The following is a 20,499-nucleotide window of genomic DNA, read 5'->3' as shown; positions in this document are numbered from 1 at the left end:
GATAGCCCCCAGCGTCCGGCTCTGAAAGTTTCATACATCCACTGATGTTATTATGTTCATGATATTCATGGAAGATCTTTTGCAAGTTTGCTAAATCTGTTAATTTAATAATAAGTTAATAAAATATGGTTCACATCTCACAAGTTCACACTGCCTCTGTTCACACTGATTTCAATAGCAGATATCTTATTATAATGTCCATTGGTATCAATCTTAATTTTTATGAATATATGTTTTAAGTTATGATATACCAACACTGGCACGCCATCGGGACTGTGATCATCGTGGCCCCGAGGGGTGTGGCCCCCGTGCGGCAGGTGTCCCTTATTTTTCTGTATTGAAGGTGGCAACCCTAGTCATTGGTGTTATGTGGTGGACGGGATAGTAACTGGCCTTTAAATTCACTGACACAGAGAGACACAGACACACAGAGACAGACAGAGACAGACAGACAGAGAGACACAGACAGACGCACAGAGAGACACAGACAGAGACAGATACACACAGAGAGACAGAGACACAGGCACACAGACCATTACAGTGTCATACCATTATTTTATCAGAAACCATATTTGAATTGTGTGATCTCAATGCTGAAAGCGGAGCGCTCTGTGATGTCTGCTCCTAAAATGATTCCTTCATAGCTATTTTTCCTAGTACAATAAAGGTGTGTGTATTAGATTGACGATACTTGCAGACTACAAGGTATACGTGCTGCATCGAGACAGCCAACTATGTGTAATTAACATAACGTCTGCAGTTACTGTAGCACAAGGGTCAGATTTCCTGGCTTTTCTAAATTATCTAAGCACTTTATCTTAGATTATTTTATTTTTGTATTGAAGCTGATAAATTATTTATAACCACGATATAGTCCAAGTATCATAATAAATAGCACTTTGTTGATTATGAAATGGGGGCATGGTGGCTTAGTGGGTAGCACGTTCGCCTCACACCTCCAGGGTCGGGGTTCGATTTCCGCCTTGTGTGTGCAGAGTTTGCATGTTCTCCCCGTGCCTCGGGGGTTTCCTCCAGGTGCTCCGCTTTCCTCCCCCGATCCAAAGACATGCATGGTAGGTTGATTGGCATCTCTGGAAAATTGTCCATGGTGTGTGATTGCGTGAGTGAATGAGAGTGTGTGTGTGTGTGCCCTGCGATGGGTTGGCACTCCATCCAGGGTGTATCCTGCCTTGATGCCCAATGATGCCTGAGATAGGCACAGGCTCCCCGTGACCCAAGGTAGTTCGGATAAGCGGTAGAAAATGAGAGAGAGTGATTATGAAATGTATTCATATTTATTTTTGGCAAGAAACACCTAGAACTAAAGCCTTTGGAAATGTGCTTTTATATCACGAGACACAAAAAAGCAAGAAAGTGTAAGAGAACATTTTTAATTACAAATATTTTTAAATGTACAAAATGAATCACATTTTTGTGAGATGAAGAGCATATGTTGAAGGTCTAGTGAGCTCAGGTGCTCTGCGTGGCCTGCTGCATGATCACAGAGCAGAGGTGCAGCAGCTGCAAGTATTCATCAGCTCCGTCCACCAGGCACTTATCAACGACCTAAAGACAAAGAAACACTCCTCGTTTAGCTTTCAAAAGAGCCTTCAATACAGAACATCATTGTAAGCTGCTTTTATGGAAACAGTCAGTGATTGTCAGACTTTAGCTTAACCTAGTCTTCTATGGTACATTGTTAGAAAAGGATCATTTGGCATGTAGAACACCAACGTTTTCACTTACAGCCATATTTTCTGTGATGACAGACTTCTGTTTATCCCCCAATTTCTCCTCGATGATAATGTCATGGAACTGGCTGAGGATCTGTGTAGCAGCGTAGCCTTCTTCGATCATATTCTGTAGATACAGGAGACAAATTGTGACTTTTTTGTAACAGAAGTAAAGCTAAGTTTGACTCCATAAAAGAAAACCTTCCCTTTATTCCAAACGCAGTTGATTAGCTAAGGTAGGTTCGGTTGGACATGTTAGGTTAAGTTGAACCTGTTTTTCTCTACATGCTAGCGTCAAACCCTGGTAGGAGGCGTGGCCCAAAATGTCAGTATTGTATATTTAGATTTATTTAAATTATTTTATTTAAAACACAGATTTTTCTTCAGATATTGTTATTGATCCAAATGAACTAAACTAAACTTCAGACATCTGAAGTTTAAAGTCTACGTTTGATTGTATTAAGCTGACATCTAAAACATAAATCCGGTAATACTGATCGATTCAATAATGAATAATAAACCAGCACTTGTCGAGAAAAGGTGTAGACGAGCTGCTTTTTGAATATATTCCGCAAGGCGTTCGCATCAAATGACTTTTTAGTAGACACGACACTAAACCTGAAACATTATAGTTTACGTCTTTCACACAAAAATCGCTGAGATAGTTAATAAAATTAAGTATAAATATAAATAAATCAATGAAGTTTTTTTGAACAAACCTTTCCAGTTCCAAAAATACATTTATTTGGTCGAGAGCACCTGCTTTTTCTCACCTTCACAGCAATCTCTAATTTTTCAAAGTTGCCTTTGTAGCAAGTCTGAAGCAGATTCTCAATCACTTTGGGTGGAACCACCTAAAATCAAAACCCCAGTCATGGTTACAAAAGGCCCAAACATCAACTTAATCAGCAGGTAACACAGATGTAGAGCTACGTGAAGGCTCACCCCTGCGATCTCAATGACGATGCTCTCTGTGATCTCTTTCTCTGCACTGAGTCTGGCTGTGCTCTGTAGGAGTGTTATAGCTTTCCGGAGATCTCCCTCTGACACCTTGACCAGAGCATCAATCCCCTGAGGGAGGGAGAGACACACACACTAAGGATCAAGCTTTCAAACATCAGTCATTGTACGGTCCATATGCAAATGAATCTCTCTCATAAGAAATCTTAATGTTGACCTCTTTACTGTATTTGAGATTCTCCTTCCTGCAGATTTCCTCCAGACGCTCCTGCTGAATCTGGTTGGCGAGGGGTTTGAAGCGGAATTTGGAGCAGCGGGACGTCAAAGGCTCGATGATTCTGCAAAGAAGAACGTAATCCCAGTACGAATGAAATCCCAGTAGATAATAAGAGCATGCTGACTGAAGATTCTCAGGGTGGGATGGGATGAAATGTTCCCATGAGAACCGTACAATCTCGACAAATAAAGGAAGTGTAAACGAATTAAACAGTAATCTATCTATTCCTAAAAATCTTATTCATTCATCTAAGTATATTCATTTGTACATCATTTTCAATTAATATAGGTTTGATACAAAACAGTTGAAACTTAAAATCACTATGTATGTATAACGTGCAATTTCTTTTAAACCTACAGATTTTAAACTTAGAGTACTAAGATATTATGAGGTGTTTAAAAATATCAGTACTAAGATCTTCTGAGGTGTTTTAAATAATAATTAGGGTTGCCACCTTCAATACAGAAAAATAAGGGACACCTGCCGCAGCGGGGGCCACACCCCTCGGGGCCACGATGACCACAGTCCCGATGACGTGCCAGTGTTGGTATATCATAACGTAAAACATGTATTCATAAAAATAATAAGATCGATACCAATGGACATTATAATAAGATATCTGCTATTGAAATCAGTGTGAACAGATGCACTCAGTCTCTCACTATCACAACTTAAGTGGTCATATTGAATACACAACTTATGACAATAATAAATATATGCCAACAAAGTGTGACTGAGGACACAAAAAATAAGCTTTTGGAGGAACTTGTGAGATGTGAACCATATTTTATTAACTTATTATTAAATTAACAGATCCATAACTTAGTAATTATAACTTGCAAACTTGCAAAAGATCTTCCATGAATATCATGAACATAATAACATCAGTGGATGTACATCAGTGTATCAGTGAATATCAGCGGACCAGAAGTAGTAGTGTGCAGGTCAGGCCTACTTTCTTTTATAAGTGTACTTCTTGTCAATCCGTGCAGCACTGAGAAGCTGTTTGTCTTTCCAACGGCTAAAGTAAAACTCTGAACAGGACTGCTCAAAGTTAAAAGTGATCAAGAGCTCACTCCTAATGAGCTCCACATAGCACCTGTTCCATATGGATTTTCTGTCACTCTGACTCTGTCAAAAGAACCGGCGAGGCAGCGTCCCGCCCTCCTCTGACTCTGATTGGCCGTGATTCACGGCCCGTAATCCTAAAACAAACCAATCAAACCAACGATGACAACGAGTATTACCCAATCAGGGGCAGAATAGGACACGTCTTCACACAATGCGGGTGGGGTGATTTACATGGGATGCTGTATAATGTGGACCTATGTAAAATACGGGACAAATCGCGTCCCGTATTGATTTGATACAGGACGCGTCATTTTGCCTGTAAATACGGGACGATTCCGTATTTCACGGGACGGGTGGCAACCCTACTAATAATATCAGTATTGAGATCTTCTGAGGTGTTTAAAAATATCAGTACTGAGATCTTCTGAGGTGTTTTAAACTAATAATGTCAGTACTGAGATCTTCTGAGGGGTTTAAAACTAATAATGTCAGTACTGAGATCTTCTGAGGGGTTTAAAACTAATATCTGTACTGAGATCTTCTGAGGTGTTTAAAAATATCAGTACTGAGACCTTCTGAGGGGTTTAAAATATCAGTACTGAGATCTTTTGAGGTGTTTTAAACTAATAATGTCAGTACTGAGATCTTCTGAGGGGTTTAAAACTAATATCAGTACTGAGATCTTCTGAGGTGTTTATAAATATCAGTACTGAGATCTTCTGTGGTGTTTTAAACTAATAATATCAGTACTGAGATCTTCTGATGTGTTTAAAACTAATAATGTCAGTACTGAGATCTTCTGATGTTTAAAACTAATATCAGTACTGAGATCTTCTGATGTTTAAAACTAATATCAGTACTGAGATCTTCTAATGTTTAAAACTAATAATGTCAGTACTGAGATCTTCTGATGTTTAAAACTGATATCAATACTGAGATCTTTTGAGGGGTTTAAAATTAATATCAGTACTGAGATCTTCTGATGTTTAAAAATGTCAGTACTGAGATCTTCTGAGGTGTTTTAAATTAATATCAGTACAGAGATCTTCTGAGGTGTTTATAAATATCAGTACTGAGATCTTCTGAGGTGTTTTAAAACTAATAATGTCAGTACTGAGATCTTCTGAGGGGTTTAAAACTAATATCTGTACTGAGATCTTCTGAGGGGTTTAAAAATAGCAGTACTGAGATCTTTTGAGGTGTTTTAAACTAATAATGTCAGTACTGAGATCTTCTGAGGGGCTTAAAACTAATAATGTCAGTACCGAGATCTTCTGATGTTTAAAACTAATATCAGTACTGAGATTTTCTGAGGGGTTTAAAATGATTAATATCTTCTGAGGTGTTTAGTCTTACTAATGTCAGTGGTTAGATATTCCAAAGTGTTCAGAGAAAACATGTTTGAGTGTTTAGTCCTAAAGTTATCCATGGCGTTCAGTCAATCTGACCTGCTGACGTAGTTACAGATGAGACAGAAGCGGGTTGTGCGCGACTCCTTCTCCATGGTGCGCCTGAGAGCGGCCTGGGCCGCACCGGTCATAGAATCCGCCTCGTCCAGAATAATGATTTTAAAAGGAGGACATGATTTTCCACTGCAAGAAAGACAGCACAGTTTTAAGCTAAAATGCAATGCAAGGAAGGTAGGTGGGTTAGGATTATGGTAAGTTTAAGAATACACTACGGAAGGTAGGTTAAAGTAATCACCTAAAAAAAAAAACACTTACTCTGGCCGACTGCCAGCCACCGTGAGCTGAGCAAAACGCTTCACTTTCTCCCGGATCACCTGAATCCCTCTCTCATCTGAGGCGTTCAGCTCCAGAACTCTCTGTTTGTAAAGCTCTGGGCTGGAGAAGAGGAAGAGGAGGAATCCATTACGACTCTGTACACTGTGTATTTTCCATGTTTGGAGCCGCCATACTGTTACTGAATTACTTAACACTTACACACAAGTAACAAGCGGTTCATTACGCCTTTATATAAAAAAAGAATATGTTGTTCACTGAGCAAATTACCAGCTCTATCTAATAACTTAAATTACTCTTGCGTCCATGCAGCACAGCTATCTAAAATTTCATTAGTCTCTGGATAGAAATAATGGCCTTCCTTCTGGCCTGGTCTCCTGTTAATCACTCTGTTGCTGGCATCCCAGTCTGAAGGAAGCACATGTTTCTATTCACCTTTACATATTTCAGTAGCTTATTGTGCAATAGAGGAAGCTCATATGTGTGCTTTTACCCATAAAGCTCTCTGGCAGCAGCAAGGATAGTGGAGGTCTTTCCTGTTCCAGGTGGACCATAAAACAGAAGATTTGGGAGCTACAAAGAGAAAGAGGTGACAAAAACAAGAGGAAGATCTTTTGCTTTACATTTTTATCTGGATCTGTTTGTGGACATGAGTGTTGAGGGTTACATCTAATGTAGTAGGATGTTTCTGCCAGGCCATAATGAATTATGTAAAATCCTGAACTTACAGAAGGATGTGTTTCGAGATGAAGGTCGTATTGGTTGCATTGTATCCTATTTAAAGTCAAATCTGTCACATATACAACCAAAGACAGTAGGAAATGTAATGAAATGCCTGCAGTGGCTATCTGGGTCATGTATAAATGCAAATTACAGCCCTGGTACTTCCTGCTGTAGCCTTGTGCAAGTCGTCACACTCATCTATCGTTTGTGGGTAAAGCCAGAATAAACGAGGAAAAATAATAATGAAAGGACAGAGAATCTTTCTATCTGATAGATAGTAGCCTGTACACTATGCTTGGAAAACACTCACATCAGCGCCCTCTAGTGATTTCTTCAAAACTGCAATGACCTCATCTTGAAAAGCAACTTCATCCACACACTTAGGTCTGCTGTTTAAAACAGGGAAGAAGAAAAAAAGATGTTAACACAAAAACCATAAACATCCGGTCATAAAAACCTTTAAACCGCTTTGAGTATTAATTTATCACCATTTGATCATTTGTATTGAATAATGTCAGAGTAAAGCTGCTGTTGATTTGGTAAAACACTTCAACCAAAAAAAACCAACAACAACCAATCATACAAAAGCTATACAATACGCATTGTATCGACTCCATTTTCATTGTTGTATAAGCCAGCTCATGGTCAAGATAACTACATCCACATCCAATACACTGTGTGTTAATCTGAAACAGAGTACTGACCTTTAAATCTGAGATCACAGAATCCTTGAATATGGAAATGAGCAACCTAAAGCAGATTCTGAACCTTTACAGTGTCTTTCTGAGTCTCATGGTTTGCATAAAAGTGTCAGTAGAAAGACAAATAATGAAGGATGGGACATTAGTTTGATTTTATCTAGTTTTTTTAACTGAGTGTTTTAGTTGCATCATCATGCCATGTGACTTGGACAGGGAATGTGGTAGCTCAGTGGTTAAGGTGTTGGGCTACTGATCAGAAGGTCACGGGTTCGAACCCCAGGTCCACCAAGCTGCCACTGCTGGGCCCCTGAGCAAGGCCCTTAACCCTCAGTTGCTCAGTTGTAAGTCACTCTGGATAAGGGTGTCTGCTAAATGCCGTATATGTAATGTAATATGATATGTAATGTAATGATTCGGCATTCCTTACTGCAATTTGTACTTTGATTGAACAATTCTTGCTTACTCTATTTTACTTCTAAATAGTTTCAGATTTTAAAATATCACTGATTGAGGAAATCATGTTCATGCTGATTGCACTGCTTTTATATTTCACATTCACGTTCTCAGTCAATGATGATGTGAATGTACACCAATGTTGATGCAAAATAGGAAGTGATTCGACCGGTGTGATCGCTCGATAGGATTGACAATAGACCGCATGGCTCTACAGTCTGTTCCAGAAAGAAAATCAGCCCCAGTATTGACTTTATAGCAATCTGGGTATTTTATTTACAAGCAGCAGTAGTGTTGTTGCATTTGTTTTCACAGAATTATTTGTGTGTAAAGAATTTGCAGGAAAGATGACAATGAAGATGCCAAAACAGCTGTGAAAGGGAGAAAGATGCTGTCAAAATAACTAAATAACTAATTGTTTTTGCTCGTTGCACATGCTGTCTTACATCTCAGTTGATTGCTGTTTTGCTCAATACTTTACAATATCTCAGGTAACTGCTGCTATAATAATGTGTTCATTCCAGTATTTCTGCACAGGTAACATTGCTGAACATACAGTATTTACACTGGCACTGTTTCTGTTTATTGTCTTTTGTGTAATGTCTTGTATTTTTTGTTTGCACTGTCTTTTTTTTTTAGGCTTTTGTCCTGCACTGTCTTTTTTTTAGTCTTTTGTCCTGCACTGTCTTTTTTTAGTCTTTTGTCCTACACTGTCTTTTGTGTAATGTCTTGTATTTTTTGTTTGCACTGTCTTTTTTTTAGTCTTTTGTCCTGCACTGTCTTTTTTTAGTCTTTTGTCCTGCACTGTCTTTTTATTGTCTTGAACTGTTTTTTGGTCTTGTGTCCTGCACTGTCTTTTTATTGTCTTGCACTGTCTTGTGTCCTGCACAGTTTTTTGGTCTTGTGTCCTGCACTGTCTTGTGTCCTGCACAGTTTTTTGGTCTTGTGTCCTGCACTGTCTTTTTGTCTGCTCTTGCTCTGTGTACACCAGGTTGCACAGATGCACTTTATGTGGCTAGGATACGGTTGAATGACAATAAAAGCTTCTTGACTTGAATGAAATGATCACTAAATGTCAGGTGTTAAAATGTATCAGAAATTCGGGTAAACAGGAAATTAGCTGTCATTACAGTTAGTGATTCAATAAGTCTGAAGTCATCATAAGCTAAGGACAGGACTTTCTCTGTATGTCCTCACTAGTGTTTACTTACTATTTCTCCACCCATGGCATTGGTTTCTGTCGCTTATTCTCTCCACTGCTCGAAGCTGTGGCTTTGTCCTTCTGTGGCTTAACACTTTGTGCAGATCCTTTCAAAAAAGCCTGCATGTTTTCTCCTGGACACAACAACAGAAATAAAAATCAATTAGGAGTCACAATATTTATTAGCAAAACAGGTTCGAAGCTAATAACATTAGCACTAACTAGTCTGTAATATTATCATATTCTTCCCAACATTTCACATTACTACACACAATAAATGAGACGATTACATCCAGACACTTAACTATAAAAGATCTTTATCACCTTCCAGTCAAAATTTTATAAAAGGTTTATACTTAAATCGACTCCAAAAGCAAAGGACCCCCAGATTCCCGCCAGGCGCACAATTGATTACGACACGTACAACGTCATTTTGGCTGCGACGGCTTTCAGGAAGTGTTTACAATTTGTGTGAACATTTTACTGATGTTATTACTTACATACAGTCTTAAATACTTACATAAAGCACAACTGAATATTGATCTCCAAATATAATAATTTAATATAATTATTATAACATTATAGCTGATATTCATGGTTTAGTCACTAATCAGTTTTATCCACATTCTACATATATATATATATATGTGTGTGTGTGTGTGTGTATATATACACATATATACATACATTATATATATATATATATAGATATATATATATATATATATTTTTTTATTTATATATATTTTAGTATATATATACGTGTATATATATATATATATATATATATATATATATATATATGTACCTATATACATACATTTTATGTATATATATATATATGTGTGTGTGTGTAAGTCTGTGAAAAAATGTACAATGTGGATAAAACTGATTACTGACTAAACCATGAATATCAGCTATAATGTATAATTCAGATTGAAATATATATATCATAAGGTAATATTGGCATTGGCAAAAATAATAATATTGGCAAAAATGAACCAAACTATTTTGGTGCAACAAAAGTTCTGTATTGTTTATTTGATTTAGATTTAAGATTAAAAAAAAAATAATTAAATATGGCTGATTGTATGTAAATATTTTGATCTAAGTATCATGCAGTTGCAATGTGTAGAGTCGCCATCTCACGACCGGAGGATCCCAAGTTAAATACTGACTTTGGGTTACAGCTTTTAGGGAGTTTATCATTTTCTACATTTACAGAATTTAGCAGACACCCTTATCCACATTTTATTTTATATAACTGAGCATTTGAGGGTTAAGGGCCTTGCTCGGGGGCCCAACCATGGCAGCTTGGTGGACCTGGGATTCAAACTCACAACCTTCTGATTAATAGCCCAACACCTAGGTGACCGTGTTCTCACTGTATCTTTGGAGTTTGATCTGAAAATCATGCTAATAAGTAGACTAAGTAGGCTAAGACAAGTTTCCAACCCTGATCCCAGAGTCCCCTCTATTCTGCACATTTAATGTGGAAAAATAAATCAAGGGACTGATATAGATTAATATACAGAATAATGAAGAAATTGAAATGCATTCAGGGGTTTGTTTACAGTGACGGTGCACACATACAGGGAACAGAGTTCTCCCAGTATATCCCATTCCTTGGGGAATCTTTTCCTACACAATTAAAGGTAAGAACTAGGGTGTGTGGAAACCTAGTGGTTAAAATGGTGGGCTACTATGGAAGTTGTGAGTTTGAATCCTAGTTCCACAAAGCAGACACTGTCGGGGCCCTGATCAAGGCCCTTAACCCTGACTTGTATAAAAATGAAATAATGTAAGTCGCTCTTGATATAAGCGAGTCTGTCAAATAATATAAATGTAAACTGCAGCACGTAGTATTTTTAACAGTGTAAGAAGATGACAGGATGAGGCATAGGATGGAGCAAGATCTCATACTCGGTAATCACTGTGCTCCCTTTCGGCTCATTTCGATGATCGATTGGTTTGGTCTGCGACCTCTTCGTTCGTGTAGCAAGACGCTCGGGTTTTTTTTATTATCGCGTACTGAGTCGTTCTTCCAGTTCCATCAAGAGGACATCATTTGGGAGCGTTCCTGCTTTTCTGTACTTTTTGTTGTTTATTTCGGTTTGTTAATCGGTACGAGTTTGGATCGACGCACAAAAAAAGAGGCTTTTTCTTTTTCTTTTTGTATCGCGAGTGACTTTTAGGGAAGACTCTCTCGTTGTGTTCTCCATTGCGCATGCGCTCTCGGTCTCTTCTCTACCAACACAACTGCGCCCGAGTCACAACAACAGTCCACCAAAAATAAATATTAATGTTTTGAATTGTTTTTAAATACCTCCTGTATATCACATCTGAAGCTCGGAACCAAGACATTAACGTTGAGCTTATTGTAGCGTCCTGTGTTTGTCTAGAGCCTGGCTAATACACTAGTTAGCTACATTTCGGATTTAAAAAAATGGACGAACACACACGCACCTGGGTAGCTTTTTGTCTTTAACAAAGAATATAACTTATTATGTGTCACACCGTGTTAAATAAATAGATATACTCGGTTGTTTTTTCCTCCCCACGTAACTGTAGCTAGCGGCTAGCGTTCGTGTCTGTGTCGCTGTTAAGCTAGTTTGTTTATTAGCCAGCTAGCACGATCCCGTGGTGGAATTCGAATGTCAGCGTTTTATAAATTAATTTAAACTACACGAGGACAAACTTGGAGTTTATATTTGACATTTTTATTGTACGGGATTAAGACTTAAATGCTTTTGGAAGTTAAGGGGAGTGAGTGAAAGGCGGCAACGTCATCAGGCAGCGTATAACGTTTACAGTTAGCATAACAGTTGTGAGTTAGCTTAGCATAAGCATAGCAACCGCGCGCGCGAGCAAGCAGCAGCGAGCCGGAGATGCCATGGTGGCTCTAGCTCGCCGCTTTGACCGTGTGGCGGAGCTTCTGCTTTCCGCTGGCTCGTCTTGTGTGAATGTGAAGCTCGCCGGGCCTCTGGTCCCTGCTCCTGCGTGGATGAAGCAGTAGGGATCGGAGCTGTTCCCTGGCTCAGCTGAAACGCCATGCAGGCGGCCCAGTGCCAGTACGATTTCTTCAGCGAGGAGAACGCACCCAAATGGAAGGGACTGCTGGTGCCGTCCCTCAACAAGGTAAGACCGTGTCTAAGAAGCTCTCATGAGGTCATGCATGCCTTCCATATTTCATGTTCTTCACGTTCTTCCTTCGTAAACAGATGTGTTGTGAGCTTTCCCCCCCTATTCCTCCAAGGCGTCCCTTAGATTGATTGTTTGTTTCATTTAGGCCTTTGGAATTGTGATACATTTTTGGGTCAAGTTGACATAGATTATAGGTGTTCTACAATATGTGTAGAACCTGTGGGCTTAAGGATCAGACATGTTTCTTTATTCCCTTTTTGCTTCATCTTTCCATTCCCAGCTCTTCATGCTTGCTCTCTGACTCATAACTGATTTATTGTTTACAGCATTCCCTAGGCTGAAAGTTTTGAAGCTTTTAAGTCAGTCAGAGAGTTCATTTTAGCAGACACCGTGTGACGAGGACGAAGGACGGTTACTGATGTTCTGGCGTTACTTCTGACAATCACAGACTCGTGTGCAATGTGGTCGAGGTTGAGAAATCAGGAGCGATGGATGTCAGGAGTTGACACTTTCACTAGGTTATGCCTTCCTTGTGACAGGAGGTGGTTATCACACTCAGGCACATTTATTATTTATCGATTAGCACCGATGATATCTTCAGAAATAACACTAAAATCTGAACGTTCAAATGTTTGATAGATAGATATTGGAAATCTGTCAGGTTTAGCACCTTATTTGACTGTGGCCTCTAATAGATGTGGAAGCAAGTGCCATCAGACCTGCACTCGGTTTCTTCATGTACAATGCTTCAGACTCACTCTCTTATGATGCTGCTTCCGGGATCAGTTACTGACACGTTACTCACATTAGAGATCTGTGTATCACTCAGTGTTCTCTACTGATCTGACACTGACATCAATATCCTCTGTGAAAGCCGAGGTGTGAAGGCCGAGTGCTTAAACCCAAACTGTGTTTTACCAGGGCTAAAAATGTCACGGCAAGACTCTATTTTTCCCCAAGTTAAGGGAAAAGTTTGGCATTCCCACACACAAACTCTCTGGTAATCAGCTAGCACATGTTTTAAAGTGTTCTCGTTATACATGTTGAATATCGTAAAGACTTCTTATATCCACAATGCACAATGACCTGATGAAGTTCCTCGAAAACTTAAGAAAATCTCTTATTTTTTACATCTTGAGTCAAGCTCGTACAGAAATAAGGCTTTGCATGAACTCAAATACGTGCTCGTTCTGAGAATGGCAATGTTTTTAAACTCGCCAAACAAAAACAACGAGGATCCATTCTTCAGAGTGTGTTTAAGGTGATACAGATACGTATTCTGCCAATCAGCACGCGTCATGGCTTCGCAGCTCAGAGTTACGAGGACGTTATATTAATGCTACATTCAAGTCAAGTCTGCAGCTTGTATTTCCTCTCTTTTAACCAGTAAAAACCACAGAAAAATGCTCTCACAGTGGTCTACTCCACTACCAGTTCCTTCCCTATTTACACAGTGAAGTCTAATCAGAAGGGCCATTCCCACACTTTTGGCTTTAGGTCAGTTAATGTACAGTCGCAGTATGTGGTTACTTTTATACTGTTGTACATACAGACTGCTGTTTCCAACACTAGTTGCTGATGTTTGATGATGTTGCTGTGCTGCATTTCCAGTCCATACTGTTTTATGAACGTCTGAATTGAGTATAGCGACGGAACCAGTATACAGAGTCGCTGGAAGTAGCTTTTAATAAGCGTTAAGGGAGCTAACAGAGCAAACCATAGAGAAACCTTTGTGGAGTCCATGTTATTTTCCACTTCTCATGTCAAACCGTGTGTGTGTGTGTTTTTATTATTATTTAATTTTGCAATACAATTTTAGTGTGTCAGCGCTCACACGTAATAGTGCGTAATAAAAAGATTCTGACGCAGATAAGTTTGGTAAATTGTCGTTTTGTGTTCTAATAGTCCCAAGGAATTCTTTTACGACGTGTAATTTTTTTTGCGACGAAAACCGTACAGCATGAAGCGGCCTTGATTTGCCCCGTAGGCAACTCCCTATAGAGTTTTTTTCATTTTTATTTATTTATTTATTTTTGCATGTCCAACAGTTGTCCATTTGGGATTTAAGTGTAGCGGGTGACTCCAGCTTTTGGTCCTGTGTGGAGGAGGACATGCTCACACTGTTGTCTCTCATTCACACTCTTTCTGCTCCATCTTCTGTCACTCCGACTCCATAGCAACAGCAGGGGCTGGGTGCTTCAAAACCGACTCAAGCGCAGAGCCAAATTAAAATTCATATGTAGCTCTTCACGTCACTTCTTTCTCACTTCAGCCATTTCTCAGAAGGCTTGTATGGATCTTGGAAAAAAGTGTGTGTGTATAGGACGCTATCAGTCACCTTCGCACCTCCATATCTTTCCTCCAGATCACCCCAGTCATGTTGGTTTACGCCACAACAAAACTGGACATTCGGCCATTGAAATACGGACCGGTCCTAACCTCGGACACGGGCTTTACGGTTTAGTGCTGGCTCGGCTGATCGTATTGCATCTAATCCAGCGTTTGCTAATTGTTATCGTAACATTGGCCTGTGCAACGTGATACCCAATATTGCAAAGTGCAGCACTCGTATTACGCTGATGTCTGATTAGAGAATTGTGTAAGTGGTGCTCTCAGTATAACAGTCCTCTAATGCATCGCACTCGGACCGCAATATTCTTTTGGTGAAACTGCACACATCATACATAAAGATGCCACCGATGATCAGCTGTAAGTACGCCCAGCACATACAGAGAGAATGCCGTTTCTGACCAGACCCTGAGGGCTAAAAAAGAAAAATAAAATCAATGTATATAAACAATTGGAGTGTGTGGTGTAGAATAGACTGCTTAGTCAGTAGGAACCTACACTGGACCTGCTCCAGACAAACTCGAGCACTGTTTCACCTTCACAGAGGCTGCTTTTAATTACACTTTGTTTGGTATCAAGGTCCAGAGAAACAGAATTCTCGAATGTGGTCAGCCATCGTGGACAAACCACGTGCTTATGTTAATTCCAGTACATTATCGCTTCTACAGTAAGAGCTAATTCACAAGGATTCGGACAAGCGTGTCACTTAATAGTAATAATAAACACGTAAAAACGTGTTGCTGTTCGAAAAGGAAAATCGAAAGCTGCGGATTTTCTCTTATCACCTTCAAGAGGCTTCGGGGAGGTTCCGTGAAAGTGGACTTAACTTTAAATGGATAAGAAGTACGACACAATGTTTGTTTATGAACCCAGAAATATTATAATCAGAAAACCCATAAGAGCACACCGCTGTTGGGGAACACAAAGAGCGACATCACGTCATGCCGCTTGGTGGTCGATCATTTGTCTGAAACGATGCCAGTGTGTAAGTCTGTGTAATATTAAAAACAAACGATGTAATGATGTACATATCTAATTTTTCAAAAATGCAGTTTGTGAGATTTTTTATGCTATAAAATTAACTACAAATGCAGGGCATGCAGGGGGCGGGGTCTGTCTAATTTGCATATTCGTTTCATCTGGGTAAAATGCAACTGGAATGACTGGTGTTGTCAGATGGGTTTTTATGGGGTCCTGGAGTAATAGTTTTACAAATAATAAATACATCTGTAGAGAAAAACGGGGAGGGGGAGAGAGAGAAAGAGAGAGAGAGAGAGAGAGAGAGAGAGAGAGAGTGCACAGTAGAGCAGTGCCGGTATGTGTGAAACACAGCACTTTCTCTGACAGGGTTTCGCTCTGAAGTCTGAGCTCTGAGTACAGCATGCCGCAGTAAGTGCAGGGTGTGATTCCGACAGATCACGCTTTCTGCCGTCGGTCTGCTTTTAAGAAAACCCCGCCTTTAGAAACCCGTCGTGTTTTGAGTGTGCGCTTGTGGGATTGGTGCGTTTTTGAGGCTTATTCCGATCGTTCCTTATTCCGTAGACCGCTTGGCAGTTTTCAGTAGTTTCTGCTAAACAGTTCGGTTTCAGTGTATGTGTACAGTAAAAGTTTCTGCGTGTGAAGGAAACTTCTCTTTTTGTTTATTTGGGGGAAAACGTGACCAGTGTAGAAACTGTTTTGAAACATTGCTTATCGAGAAACAGTCGTGTTTTTTTTTTTATACAGTTTCTGATGACTTCTCGTTAGGGGCTAAAACACAATGTTTGTAATTTTGCATCAAAAATCAAATAGTTAAAGATCATATCTCGAAATATATATTTATTTATTTTTGCAATTTTATCATGTAAACATTTAAACAAACAAATAAATACAAAAGCGTATAATGACAATTTATTACATTATTATTAAATTCATATGTATGTATTTATTTTTAATTATTTTATTATATTTTTTCTGTTTCTATACTTCTGTAAAGCTGCAAATAAATTAAATTAAATTAAAAATTAGTTTTGTATAAGCCAGGTTACTTTAGATCGGAGTTTACTGTTCAACAGCAAATACTTCAAAGTGCAGTAGGTGATCCCCCCCCCCCCCGAAAAAAATATCTAAAGCTAAAGTAGGTGAAGTCGATGTTTGTTTGGCGGACTTTTGGTTTATTTTCAGCCTTTAAGTCCACTCTTTATACCATGTTCACAAAGTTCCATCCCAAGGATATACGGTGGTGTGCAAAGTGTGTATAAAAAATGACATCCAAGAAACACACAAGCATTCAGGACTATAAGCGATGTTTCTCAGCCACTCATGCACTTTTGCTGAGGCTAAGATATTTAAGTTACTCCTTTAATGCTTGAGTTCATCGACTCCGAAGATTACCGCACGCGGCTGCGAATATCAAGCTACGTTTAGCAGTCACTTGATTTAGAGGTATGATTGAACTATTAATTTAAGAAAATAAAAGTAAACATTTTCAGATCTGGTTTTATCCAGCTTTACCAAGTGTACCAGTATTTCTGCATCGGACTAGACCCTGTCCTTGTGTTGTGTAATGGAAACGTCAGCTGTCTTGTAGTGGATGGATGCAGAGACCTTTAAATAAGTCGGATTCTCTCCAAGCGCTGTGATTGGACCGTTTAAAAAAGAAGATGGAGCTGATGATTTATTATACCAGAGGCAGTTAAAACCAAACAAATATAATGGCCCAACAAACTTGTGCTTGTGAGCAGAAATCTGCTTAATTGTGCGTTTTTTATCGTGAGTGGTCTTCAGCAAACGAGCTGAATACTTGAAGTATTTTTCTGTAGCACATGCTGTGTGTGCGTGTATGTGTGTGTGAGTGTCTGGGAGCAACAGAGGAACAGCAGCACGGTGGAGGAGTGTGAAGACAGGCACAGTCAAGCTCCTGCTCCACATTACTGTATGCCGAGTACCGAGGTGCCATCGTAACCCACAGGAATGCAAGGAATGAAGCAGCGGGCATCATGGCCAAGCCATCTCTACCACCGTGTGGGCAATTTCTGGAGATCAGAGATGTTGTTAGAAGAAAATGGCAAAAAAAAGCAAGAGTAAAGAGGAAACCAGATGCTACACATGGAGACAAGAAGGAAATCATTATACTCTTATTTTTGCATTTAGAATCTTTGTTGTGCAAAAGACGAATTCGGTCAACGGCTCCCTTTTTTTGTGCGCTACTTTATTTCTGGTTCCGTACAAAAACGAGCTCCCGGCAAGAGACGCCAGGGCACACCCTCCCTCCCCCTGGCGTGTCGGGTTTGGCGCCGGCTCGCGCGGCTTCAAATGCGGTACCACAGGCTGGGAATGTGCTGGTGTAGCGTGGTGTAGTCCGCTACATCGTCCGTGTTCCAGCACCAAGCTGGCAGACCTCCTTTTTACCACCTCAACAAGGCTTCAGTCTGGATTATTATATACTCTTAAATACTCTGGGTGTTTGTGGCCTCAGCGTGAACGCTGGCAGATGTGCAGCAAAAGTTCACACGCTTGATCTGCTGTCTGCTCTCGACTCTATTAGCTCTATTAAATTATTATTTCGTCAGACCAATCGGTTACAGTGGGTGTGTCACCAGCCGAGATCACGACTTGTAAATACACGACACGACAAGACAGGGGAAAGCGGCTCGGCTGGTTGAAAGTAGGATACATTTTGCCTCGAAGCAACCAATTTGAATGTTAAAGTGTAACGTACGTACAGTATTTTACTCCAAAAACATGTTTCAGCACATTGCAAAGAAATGTGCAGAAACACGACGCTCCGCTTCAGTAGAATCGATTTTTTTTGCCACGTTTTTTTTTATGACCTCTTAACTCTGATAGTAGTGGAGATTTAATTGAATGCACTCTTTCTAATAAATTATTGTTTCTATAATAACAGCTAACACATGGACAAGTGACAAAATGGTCAAGGTTTCCTTACTTGATTATTTATTTGTTTATTTATTTATTTTGGAGTGAGTCCACAGTGTCAGTTCTTTTTTTTTTTTTGGTCTTTCAGTAAGCTGACTAGCTGTGCTGGTTGCGTTGGTCTTATCAATTTCAGTGGAACTGTAATAGCTGCCAAACTAGTCATAACGTAGGGTCTTTTTACACCTGATCACTTCATGTGTTTTCTCTGATCCGATAGCTATCTGATTTGTTAACACTGTTCCATTTATATTAGGCCACATAAATGCGTCTCGGCGAATCGGATATCGATCCGATCTTTCTACTCCCGCCCAAAATGCGAATATATTTTACCTCATTTCCAGGGTAATTGAAATGGAACACGCTTTGGTGTATGCGGTTTTCAGCACGCAATCAAAAAGAAGACGAAAAAACTTGTTACGACGTTTATGCTACAAAAAACAGCATTTACTGTTTGCTGCGTTTTTGCTGGTCGCAGCAGTGCGTTTTAAGCCCCAATGAGACACCTGGGTGAAAGATCACCTGCGAGTGACGTACTGCCGTTTGGGAGGAGTATAGCGCTGACGTATGTGGCTTGAACAACCACATTCATTTACACCTGTCCAGTTTCATCTGAAATGCGTCCCAGACCACCTCCTGAAGTGGTTTGAACCATCGGATTTATATCCGTCTCGAAAACGTTTCGGAGGGCATTTAGACCTGGTCTTTTTACCATCGGATAGCTATCTGATCACAGAAAACGACCAGGTGTAAAAAGCCCCATGGACTAATGAGTTTTTCCACACATTCCACAACATTCAAATTAACTAGAAACTGATCAGGAGTACAAATACTTTTTTAAGTGGTTTCTATATTTGATTTGATTTAATTAATTTTAATTAAAAAAAAATAATTTTTTTGACCGAGGTTTGTCACAGGACAGTAATTAAAGTTTACGTCCGCTTAATTGGTGGATATTTTCCTTTAACGTCCTGCGCTCGAGTACTGTATTCCTGATGTAACTTAGTGCAATATTGATTGATTGTTATTTTTAATATTTATAATTAGTTATTTATGTAACTATGTTAACTAGGTAAAATGATTGAAGAAAAAAGTTTTTTTTTGATGACTAACATCATTATGAAGCTGTATAAATATTAAATCTGGTTATTTTAGCCGTTATTGTACATCCCCTTTAGAATAAACTGCATACAGGTTTAAAATGCTCTGTATATAACTGCAAGAGCAAATACACCAGAGCTTCACTGTATCTTCACTTCTGATTCTGGCTTAAGAGGTTTAGCTGGTGATTTTGGTTTGGAAAATGTTTTTTTTTTTTGTGACTTTGCTGATTCGGTGTCGGAAATAACCTCTGTAATGCCGGTAACTGATCTCAGTCCCAAAAGTCGCTGCTTGTTTTGCTGATCTGAATTGCCCTTTCTCAGCTCTGAGCGAGTGCACTGCGGCGCCATCGTGCTGAACCAGCTGCATCCCGCTGCCTCTGGCACGCTGTCGTACTGGTCCGGCGCTGGCCGTCGTGCCCGACACCACAATTCCTCACTAAGACTGCTGGGCCTGGCATGCTCGGACCCAGCAGCGTGCAAACACACCCACCACTAGCGGTTAGACAGAGTGACGTTTCAGCCACAGGAGACATAGGCCTCTCGCATGGGAGACACAGACTGATCAATAGAAGTCCTGACTGAAAATGACCTTGTAGGCGATATAAAGATTGGATGTATAAAATGCATCTAATACAATCAATGATTTTAATACAATGTCTAGCCGTCTTATTAGAGTATGATGTGATGTCCTTAAATCTGAGAGCCATAGAGGCCACACCTCCTTCTGCTTCTGGAACTGACTGGCACCCAGGTCTAAACTCCTCCCTTACACCTGACAGGCACTAAGGAAGGAGGCCACACCTCCTTCTTTAAACCTGATGGGAACTGAAGCCACACCTCCCTTTTTTAAACCTAATAGGCACTAAGACCCCACCTCCTTCTTTAAACCTGATGGGAACTGAAGCCACACCTCCTTTTTTAAACCTAATAGGCACTAAGGCCACACCACCTTCTTTAAACCTAATAGGCACTAAGACCCCACCTCCTTCTTTAAACCTGATGGGAACTGAAGCCACACCTCCTTTTTTAAACCTAATAGGCACTAAGGCCACACCACCTTCTTTAAACCTAATAGGCACTAAGACCCCACCTCCTTCTTTAAACCTGATAGGCACTAAGACCCCATC

At 39.8% G+C, this 20,499-nt stretch overlaps 2 protein-coding genes across 6 annotated transcripts in view; one reads left to right on the top strand and one right to left on the bottom strand.

Annotated features, from left to right (window-relative positions):
• Positions 1-1,375: 1,375 nt before the first annotated feature.
• On the bottom strand, positions 1,376-10,920 carry rfc4 (replication factor C (activator 1) 4). 4 transcript variants are annotated; one of them, XM_047810145.1, is made up of 11 exons: positions 10,785-10,920; positions 8,872-8,995; positions 6,817-6,895; positions 6,277-6,356; positions 5,766-5,885; positions 5,490-5,633; positions 2,911-3,031; positions 2,679-2,804; positions 2,507-2,587; positions 1,747-1,860; positions 1,376-1,566 (listed from the first exon to the last, which is right to left on the bottom strand). In XM_047810145.1, the coding sequence occupies exons 2-11, from the start codon at positions 8,985-8,987 to the stop codon at positions 1,471-1,473; spliced, it is 1,077 nt and encodes a 358-aa protein (XP_047666101.1). In that variant the 5' UTR covers positions 8,988-8,995; positions 10,785-10,920; the 3' UTR covers positions 1,376-1,470. The 4 variants fall into 4 exon arrangements, with proteins under 4 accessions (XP_047666101.1, XP_027008841.1, XP_027008842.1 ...); XM_027153040.2 differs by lacking the exon at positions 10,785-10,920 and adding an exon at positions 9,218-9,350; XM_027153041.2 differs by lacking the exon at positions 10,785-10,920 and adding an exon at positions 9,167-9,307.
• A 350-nt stretch (positions 10,921-11,270) lies between these two features.
• Positions 11,271-20,499, top strand: part of sos1 (son of sevenless homolog 1 (Drosophila)) — a 38,439-nt gene continuing 29,210 nt past the window's right edge. For both annotated transcript variants that reach the window (XM_047810143.1, XM_027153182.2), the window contains exon 1: positions 11,271-11,999. In XM_047810143.1, coding sequence (XP_047666099.1) covers positions 11,913-11,999 — 87 coding nt within the window. In that variant the 5' untranslated portion in view covers positions 11,271-11,912. The remainder of the gene's footprint in view (positions 12,000-20,499) is intronic.

Source organism: Tachysurus fulvidraco, chromosome 2 (genome assembly GCF_022655615.1).
Source record: "Tachysurus fulvidraco isolate hzauxx_2018 chromosome 2, HZAU_PFXX_2.0, whole genome shotgun sequence".
NCBI lineage: Eukaryota > Metazoa > Chordata > Actinopteri > Siluriformes > Bagridae > Tachysurus > Tachysurus fulvidraco.
The sequence above is the reverse complement of the archived record's forward strand: the minus strand, read 5'-3'. Positions and strand labels throughout refer to the sequence as shown.

Bases quoted from the DNA above. Each gene is read 5' to 3' on its own strand.
- rfc4 (XM_047810145.1), bottom strand. From the start codon at position 8,987: ATGCAGGCTTTTTTGAAAGGATCTGCACAAAGTGTTAAGCCACAGAAG. The intron at 6,357-6,816 runs GTGAGTGTTTTC...TTCTCTTTGTAG, and splicing joins AATCACTAGAGGGCGCTGAT to CTCCCAAATCTTCTGTTTTA. The intron at 2,805-2,910 runs GTCAACATTAAG...TCCCTCCCTCAG, and splicing joins ATCTCAAATACAGTAAAGAG to GGGATTGATGCTCTGGTCAA.